This window comes from Taeniopygia guttata, chromosome 4A (assembly GCF_048771995.1).
Source record: "Taeniopygia guttata chromosome 4A, bTaeGut7.mat, whole genome shotgun sequence".
Taxonomy (NCBI): Eukaryota; Metazoa; Chordata; class Aves; order Passeriformes; family Estrildidae; genus Taeniopygia; species Taeniopygia guttata.
Genome location: NC_133029.1, coordinates 18,970,664 through 18,979,704, shown reverse-complemented (window position 1 = coordinate 18,979,704; position 9,041 = coordinate 18,970,664). Strand labels below are relative to the sequence as shown.

The window sequence follows — 9,041 nt, the reverse complement described above, 5'->3', positions numbered from 1 at the left end:
TCCCTGCCGGCGGCGCTGCCGGCCCGGAGAAGGAGCCGGCGCAGCCCGGACGGTACCGGCCCGAGGCGGGCTGGCTCCGCGGCGCCTCCGTGCCACCTAGTGCCGGCGGGGAGCCGGGCGGGCGGCCGGGCCCTCCGCAGCGGGCAGGGAGGCGAGGCGGAGCCGGGCGCGGCTCGCGGGGCGCAGGCCGAGCCCGCCCGCAGCCCAGCGGGCTCCGAGCGGCCGCGCCGCGGGGCAGAGCGGCGGTGGCGGGGCGCTCCCGGAGGCGGTGCCGGCGGCCGGGGGGCGGCTCCCGGGCGGGGCGCGGCGGCTCGGCCGCTTGCGGGCTGGCACGGAGCGGAGCGGCCGTCGGCCACGGCGGAGCGATGATCCGCCGGGAAGGTAAGGAACGCATTCCCCGGCCCTGCCCGCCGCGCCGGAGCACCGCGCCCCGCGCTCAACAAGTGTCTGCCCCGCTGGGACCGCGCCCGGTGCTCCGCGCTCCTGCCGGGCAGCTCCCGCCCTCGCTCCGCACCACGGGCGGCCGTGCGACCCGGGAGTTAAGACCCGACGACTGGGCGGTCTCGCTCCACGCCCTCCTCGGCCTGTGGACACGTTGTGCTGCCGTTTCTCAGAGTGGGTGGCCGGGAGATGCTCTGCTTGCACATCCTTTGCGTGCTGCGGGGAGGAGAGCGGCCATGGGGGTTTAGGTTCTGCGAGAAGGGATTTTCTGTACGTGGAACTTGTGTGCACCTTGAGGCACATGGACATGGGCCCTGGACACCGTGTGCTGTTTCTTGGGAGCTGTAGGAAGGGTCTTGCCGTCTCCCTGCCACGCTGGGTGCGCAGCACTTCCCCAGATCGGGAGCCCGCAGTCCCCTGCTCCAACTGGCTGTCACTGGGTGCGGGTGGCCAGCAGCGCAGAGGTCAGCACGGTGCCTGCCACTCCTGCTGCACAGTGGAAAGTTTACCAGGTTAGCAGTCTTTGTGTCCTGGTGTGGTGGCCCCCAGCTCTCCATCTGCTTCTTTAGTTCTGCTGATAAGGTCAGGAATCACCAGGCGGTGACATCTCAGCCCCTGCTCATGATATGCTGGGCAGTATTTGAAGCCACTGTTTTACCATGCAGAAAAGGAAACACTTAGTAATAGCACAAGGCTAGGATTGCCATAAAGCCATCGAGGAAGTCCTTGCTTTTCCTGGAGTAAGTATGGAGCCCAGCTCCAAGTCAGAGCTGTTCATGCTTTCCCAGACTCCTTTCCCTGGTTCAGGTCCCACGATGAGTCAGTGTGGGCTAGTGGCACCAGCCGGAGGACCCCCTTTTCTTTTCAGCCGAGGAGAAGCTAGAAGGCTGGGTGAGTTGGGATACCGGATGGAACATACCCAAGCAGACACAGGCCCCCTTGTTTGATGACCTGAATTCTCAAGAGCCCTCTGATGAGCAGGGACATCCTTTCTGCATGAGTTCCTGGCTTAAAAGATGAGTCTCCAGCAGTGGCGGGACAGCTTCCCTGCCTTCTCACACAGACACTCTTTGTCTGCAGTCTGCCTGGGTGACAAAGGGAAGTAAGTATCCACTGATGGGGCAGGGATAGTCTGAAGGTCCACAGGGGCTCACTACCTGCCTGAGGTATGGGTCACATCTGAGGTCGAGGCTGCACTGGCTGTCTGCCCAGAGAAGTGTGGCGGTGTCCAGGCAGGGAGATCACAGCTCCACTATTTTAGGTCCAAGGTTTTCTGATAGCTGTCATTAACCAAAATGTTGCTTCATGGCAGCTTCCAGTTCTCTTCCTCACCAGCATCTCCTCTGACCCCAAGGCATTGTATTCCTTTCCCATTTGTCTCCTGCTTGCTGCTTTGGGCAATTCTTATGCTTCACCCTGTAGAAATCCAAGTTTTGCCGCTCCTGTAGCTGAGCTGTTTGCACTACGGGAATGGGCCTACGCTCAGTTTTGCTGCAGCCATCTGGCCCTGTGTGGGAGGCTGCAGTTCCTGCAGTAGTATTCATAGCCCTGTGCAACCAGAATCTGTCCAGCTCCTGAACGGCTTCTGTGTCTGGGAGGTGGCAGAGGTGTTCAGGCTGCCCAGTGTCACAGGGTTCAGAGTTGAGTCAATCTGATTTTAGCCTCTGATTTTCAGGGTTGGTGGCAGAACTAACTTTTCCTTCAGTCCCTGCTCAGGTCTCTGCAACCAGCCCTCAATGGCTCTCAGCGGGGTTAGCTTTCCCAGGTGTGTGTAAGGAAGGCTGCTTTTGTGGCTGTTGGACTTTTAAAAATCCAGACTGGAAGGCAGCTTGAGGCATAATCCCAGGCTGCACTCGAGCCTTCCCTTAGCATCCTGCAATGTTAATGCCTTGTTACTCCTGTGTCATCTCTGCAGACACTGAACGGGCAGTGGAAATTCTGACCAGATACCAAAGCACCCTGCAGTCCCCGGAGGAGCAGGAGTTAAAAGCTTCCATTGGAAAAGTTTCGCACATCTTCCAAAGTGAACTCTTCCAGGCTCTGCTGGGTAAGCCCCTGCCTTGCAGTCCCTTGCAGTCCTTGCAACCTTGTGTTTAGTGGGGTTTCCCGGGAGCCTGATCCCATGCCGGTGCCTGGCACTGGCCAGTGCATTCTGTGGAAACACATGGCATGTAATGCCAGGGAGCTGGGCTGTTTTTCTCCTCCAGGGCTTAGGCAGGAGATACCAGGGCTGCAATCACTGGGTGTTTGTAGAGAACAGCATTCCCCCGTCTGATTGAGGGCAAGGGGTAACACCTTCTTGATCAGGCCATACCTGATCTATCCAGCACCTGCTAAGGGATCCTGCCCTGCTGCGAGCACTCTCTGTGCAGTGCAGCCCAGGTGTGTCCAGGAAGGAAAACTAAATTTTTCTGTCTTTAAGAGAGAACCCACAGGTACCCAAGCTCCTTTGGGGAATTCTGTCCTTTCTTGTGCTTAGACCCACTGACACTTTTGAGAAACACACTGTTCCAGCAGTTCCATTTCACACAAGACTTAAGAGCAAGGTTTATCTTAGGGCTGGACACCAGAAAATGGCATTTTGAGCGCTGTATAAAGTTCTCCATGTGGATTGAGACAAATGCAGCTGAAGTCTTTCAGGACTATGCAGCTTCTCTGTGCAAGACACACAGCTATCTTGCTATTCTCCTTAAGTTCTGTTCACTGTGGGCCGTGGGAAACATATGCAGCCTTGGTGGTTTCTGTTCCTGGATCTCCTGGGAAAGAAGCTGAGTTTTCCTGGTGGGAAGGGAAGGGAAAGCATCCCAGAGGCTCTGCACTCTTAGAAGAAGACCCAGGCCTCAAGGTGCAGAGCTCCACATGTGGTCTGTGGCTCACTCTCAGTGCGTTTTGACCCAAGGCTGTCCCAGCCCTGGTGCTTCCCCTTGCTGCTCTCTTGAGGCTCTTACCTTTTCTTCACACCTCTGCAGCCTGAGTTCCACTTCTGTGCCTGCAGAGGTGAGTTGCCAGCAGCTCCTCTGTGCTTCAGGCTTTCCATTGAGGATGAAGTTGAATGCTGTGTCCTGAGCAATTTTATTCTGTCCTTTTTTTCCTCTTTTGCTGTTGGAGCATCATCTGGAGACCTTCAGTCCCAACATGTCCTTTTAAAGTCTTTGTGCTGGAGTGTCTATGCCAGCAGCAGCACAGGCATGTGCCAAGGGTGGACTCCCTGGAGCAGGTAGGCCCCCATACTGAAGGAGCCAGTGTACATCTCCTTTCTCATCTCTTAATTTATACAACCCGCTCTCTAAATGATCCCCAGCTGGAGGCAGGGGTCCCAAGCAGGGCTGTGACCTTGACCAACCTGACATTAGCCCAACACCCCTGGCTGCTTTTGTGTGCTGGCCAGTCCTCCCTGGGGCTATGTGAAGGCAGTGAGGCAGCTTTCCCAAAGCCCAGGGCTGTTGCTGTTAGTGCAGAAGTGCTGTGGAGAGACTGTGGCTGCAGAGAACACGAGCTAGCTGCATCTGCACACTGGCAGACAGATGCTGCAGCGTCCCCAGCTCCCTGCTCTCAGCCATTTGTCTTGGTGTCCTATCAGTCCTGGCACGAGGGAGTGTTGGGAGTGTAGCTTGTTTACTGGTGACCTCTTCAACTGGTTTAACAGGATATTAATTCCCCGTGCCAGAGCGAGCCTTCCTCTCGATGTGTTTACCTAAACTAGGAATTTGCATTAATTATTTACACACACACACACACACACACACACACACCCCTTGACTACCTCCCCCTGCTTCCCCTTGGAGTGTAGGTTTGTCTCTGTCAGAATGTCTCTGTCCCAGCATGGACATTGTGTCTGGCTGTGTGTTCGCTGTGGCTGTGCACAGCTGGCACACACTGGCCTGCCTTGTGTCCATGGTCTGTACCCACTGGAGCACAGTAACAGCACTGCAAGGGTGATAGAATGTTTCTGTTTTCATTTTTATTTTCACCCCTCCTTTTCCCAGTGGGCCTCTGTGTCACTGTCTGAAGTCTGCTCCGAGTCACAGGGCTGGCTCAGTGTGGAAGGAGGATTTGCAGGAGAGCACACACACTGCTTAGTGCAGAACTCCCATCTCACTGCCCTACACCATGCCAGAAGCTTCTGGCTCTGAAGAGGCCTTAGCCTGCAGAGTCCTTCTTTTTGCAGCCTTTCAGCAACACAGCCCTGTTTTTTCTGCCCCTGGGGAAGATGAATGTGTGAGCATGGTCCATCCCTGTCCTCAGGCCACCTGCTCCTGCAGGTAATGCCGTCCTAGAGCACACACTGGCTGATTGGAGTTAGAACATCAAAATACATCAGGCCATATTAGAGCTACCATCAGTGCCAAATGTCATGGAGTTTGCCAAGTTAATCCATGTGGAAAATGCCAGGGCTATGACTTTCTGTATGCTTTTTTTTTTTTTTTTTAAAGAGTAAGCTGGTTTGGGGTCTCTAGAAACCCCAACCTCTGTTATGTCCAGGACGCATCAGTGTTTTGCTGGATGGATCAGTCACTGTGATCATGCCCAGTGTTGCTCTGCACATGCACCGTGTTCTGCCACACTCCTCTGAGCATGGCCCAGCCCTTTAAATCCTTGTGACCACCTCCCTGTCCCTGGAGCTGGCTGTGCCGGGGGCACGCTGCCAGTGCCAGGACAGCCCCTGTCCCGGCAGCGCGGGAGCTGCTCTGCACTGGAATGTGCCAAACCCTGCTCCACACAAAAGAAATTCCTTGGCTGTGCAGCTGGAAAACAGGCTGTGCTGGCTCCCTTCTCCTGGCCCCTCTCTCCCTGTGTCTGAGCTGTGGAGCCAAGTGCGTGACTTGCAAGGAAACAGCCCAGCAAAGGGGTGCTCCAGGAGCCTGCGTTGGGGCGATGGTGACTCTGCTTTCTCTTTGCTTGGTGGAGCCCCTCAGGGAGATGCTTGGTCTCTTGTGCAGCTGGGGAGGATGGGGCTTGCACACAAAAGTGGCTCCCTGACCTTTCCTTCCCAGATCCAGGGCTGAAAGGGGCCCTTGTGCCCTTTGCAGGGGGAGAAGCTGGTGGACAGGCAGGATTTGTGTATGTCCAGCTGTCCCAACTGCCGGCAGCCCAAGGAGCTGAGCTCCTCCCAGAAATCCTCTGGGACTCAGCTTCTCTTCTGTGCCTGAGCGCTGGCCAGTGCAGATCTCTGTAGGTCCTGTCAGCTGCTTGGGCCCCAGTCCTCTCCTGCAGCTCCTTTTACCCCGCAGAAGATTCTTCCTGAGCATCCTTAATGTGGTGAAGGCAGAAGGAGGGGTACACAGTGCTTCCCTGGGTGCAAAGCCCCAGCAAGACCTGCCTGCTAACAGCATAGATGGGGATGGTGCAATGGCTTCACCAGCTGGCTGCAGGAGCCAGCGTGGAAAACTGGAGGAATCTGGAAGTTTCCCAACCCTGAGCACTCCTCCTCTTGCAGATTTGCCCATAGCAAGGATGGAAACTTACAGCTTGCTTGAAAAAGATATGCTGTGGCAGCCATGGGTGTGAGTGGCAGTGGGACCATGGCTGGGGGTCTGCTGTGAGGCTGGGGTTTCTGCTTGGGGTAAATCTGTGGTGCTGCAACTGGTAGAGTGCATGCATTGGGGAAGAAATGTCATTTTCTGGAAGTCCATGTGCTGGCTGGCACAAGGGCACTGCTTTAGTGCAAAGATGCTGGTGCTATATAAATATTTAATGATATTTATTTGACATGTTAACCCCAGGAAAAAATTGTTCAAAGAATTTTAATCTCTGTAAATCTTGAGTTACTTTTTCTTATTAGATCCAGAACGGATTTGCATGTCATCAGACAGAAACTGGGCTGTAAGACAGAACATGCAGCTTCATCTTTTGCTACCACAACATCCTCTTATGGAGGCTTTTCAGGTAGTGCTGCTCTTAAAATGCACAGGTGAGGCAGACTTGTTTGCAATTTGTGATGCTCATAAGAAATGAGAGAAACTAGCATATATTTAAATTATCTTAATGCCATGTGCATGTGTCCTAAAATGTACTTCTGTCCTTTGCTGCCTGAACCCTGTCCACCAATCCCGAAACTCCTCTAATCCCTGGTGCCAGCAACAACTCTCTCTTCTGGCAAGCACCTAAACTGGGCTGAGGGTTTTGGAGGTGGAGAGTGGCTGCTTCAGGGAACAAGTTTCCTGCCCTTCAGGCACCTTGCCATCTTGGCTGCCCAAGGATCTGTTCCTGCAGCAGATAGCTGACAAATGAGGATGCCAGCAGCAGCACACCCCCACAATGGGACCGTTCAAATCCTGTTCTCATTCTTGCAAAGTTTTGTGTGTTCCCAGCGTAATCCACGCAGCCAGAAGCTGCTGCTATCCTGTTATGCAATTATTATTTTTATAACCAGAGGGAGAGATGTATTAGCATGAAAACAAAGTCCAGTTTCTCTGGCTGTGAAGTGAGTTCTTACTGCGACCTCGTGTCTGGTTTGGGAGGGTTTCAGGGGCTGCCAGCAGCCTGGGGGCTGTAGAAGGGTTGCCTCAGGTGTGGTGGGGACATTTGGGGACTCACTCTTCACATCGTTGCCAGCTGCCACATGTCTCCCAGGGCACAGGACAGAGCCTGGCAGCACAGAACAGCAGCTCCAAAAGTGGCACTGATGCCAGGCAGTGGCACGGTGCTCCCTGCACTCAGGCAGCCCCAGAGCCTCGCTGGGCTGCCCTTGGGCACCCAGCTGGTCTGCCAGCGAGTGAGATTTATATCAGCTTTGAGCCTACAGCTGGGAGGTCAGCTGGGAGCTGGAAGATTGGGGTTGAAGCTGCTCTCATCCCATCTGCATCAGGGATGTGCTGCTGCAGGGTATGAGCACGTGGTTAAGCACCAGGAGAGAGGATAGGGAATTGTGCCTGGGCGTGCAGCCCTGGTGTCATGGGCAGAGTGGGAGCTTCAGACAAAGTTTATTATAAAAGCCCTCCTGTTAAGTCACGAGGTGAAGAAAGAACACTCTTCCTTCTGAACTCATCCTCAGAGAGGAACCTGGGTCCAATTTAGCGCCAGACTTCATCAATGGTATATGTCTAGAGGATTATACAGGTATAATTGAACCTTTATACATCTTTGTCCCACAGGATTAAGGATGATAAATCTAATGTATTTATATAAATACATTAAATGATTTGTTTAAATTTATTACAGTAATTATAAGTATTAGAGAAAAAAAGAGCTTAATCAGAATTATTTACTAAACAGTATGGATAGCTGTAACTACTAATGTAGTGCATTGTTTTTGAAGCAATATTAAAACAATTATATTAAAGCTACCTAAACAATTACTAAGTAGAGGTTGATGTTACTCACCCATAACAAGGTTAAAGGCAAATCTCTTTGACTCAGCTTCGAGGAGTGACCATGAGGGGTGTCCCCACCCAAGGGAAGGATCTTCACATGCCTTAGGGAGGTATGATGGAAGTTCTCACTGTGTAAAAGTGTGACTGACCTTTTATAGTATAAGGTGACTGACTGTCAGTCATATGCATTTTTTAGATCATGTGCTATCAGACTTATTCAGCAAAATATGCTTTGTGCTGAAAAAGGTGCAAGCAGCTATTTTTTCTTTTTCTCACCACTCCTGACTCTCACTTCCATATCAGAGTGCACGTTCTTGCTGCTCCCAGCTCCAGTCAGGGAGCAGGTCTTGCATGTCCTCGTGGTAGGATCTGACAGTTTGGTCAAGCTGGTCTCAGTATTCTTCAGCGCTAAGAATCACAAATCCTCCTTACTTGATCTTATCACTGCTTAGCAGACCCTCCTCTCTCAGGCCTTCACTGATGAACCTGTAAGACAAATTTCTACCCACTGTACCCCTGCTTAGGCAGAGCATCCTGCTACAGCCAGGGACCAGCCTCAGGCAGCGGGTCAGTGTGTCCCTGCTTCCACTGCCAGTGCTCACCAAATTTCCTGTTGAAATCTTTGTGACACGGGCGTTTGATACCTCGTGGTGCCATGGTGTGGCAGAGTTTCAGGTGAGAAATCATAGACTGAAGGGAAGTGCAGGTGCTTTATCCATGAGCTCCCAGGGAGTGCCATGGGAATGGCCACATCCCCCTCAAGCTGAGAGCCACAGCTTGCCCCTCCAGTCACTCATAAAATTGGAGCTCTCCAGCTTCCTCCACAGCAGATGCAGGTACAGAAAATAATATCAGGTTCCTACTGTGTCTTTTCCTGCTTCAAGTGCTCATTTATGCTGCCTTGACTTTTTGGCCCTGCCGGCTCTGCCAGGCTTCCTGTTTCCCAGGCGCTTGAAGGGATTTATGATTTTTTTATGGCTTTTGGAAGGCGTTTACCAAACTCTTTTGGCCGACCTCTTGGAGCTTTACCTTTAGCCTGTCAGCATCTACCATCCATTCTGGTTTTCTCATTTAGATGCAGCTTCAGCAGTTTAGATTAATGTCTTCGCATTTTCAATAGCCTCTTTTCCTCTGCAGTCAAGCCTTGCTTTCCTCCCTTTTGCCTTTACACTGTCCTCCAGCCAGACACTTCATGTCTGTTCTGATGTCCCAGTGGGTCTCTCTAAATAGGCTCCAAGCCTCCCACTAGTTTATGTTACCCTTTTCAGTTTCTTCATAAAAACAGAT

At 52.8% G+C, this 9,041-nt stretch overlaps 1 protein-coding gene across 9 annotated transcripts in view; it reads left to right on the top strand.

Annotated features, from left to right (window-relative positions):
- The first annotated feature begins 78 nt into the window (after positions 1-78).
- Positions 79-9,041, top strand: part of DLG3 (discs large MAGUK scaffold protein 3) — a 77,325-nt gene continuing 68,362 nt past the window's right edge. For 5 of the 9 annotated variants that reach the window (XM_072929296.1, XM_030272994.4, XM_030272992.4 and 2 more), the window contains exons 1-3: positions 79-381; positions 2,357-2,488; positions 6,224-6,352. In XM_072929296.1, the coding sequence (XP_072785397.1) occupies positions 366-381; positions 2,357-2,488; positions 6,224-6,352 (277 nt within the window). In that variant the 5' untranslated portion in view covers positions 79-365. Of the gene's footprint in view, positions 382-402; positions 2,207-2,356; positions 2,489-2,538; positions 3,659-6,223; positions 6,353-9,041 lie in introns of those variants that run through there. The other 4 variants (XM_030272999.4, XM_030272997.4, XM_030272996.4 and 1 more) reach the window with 4 other exon arrangements.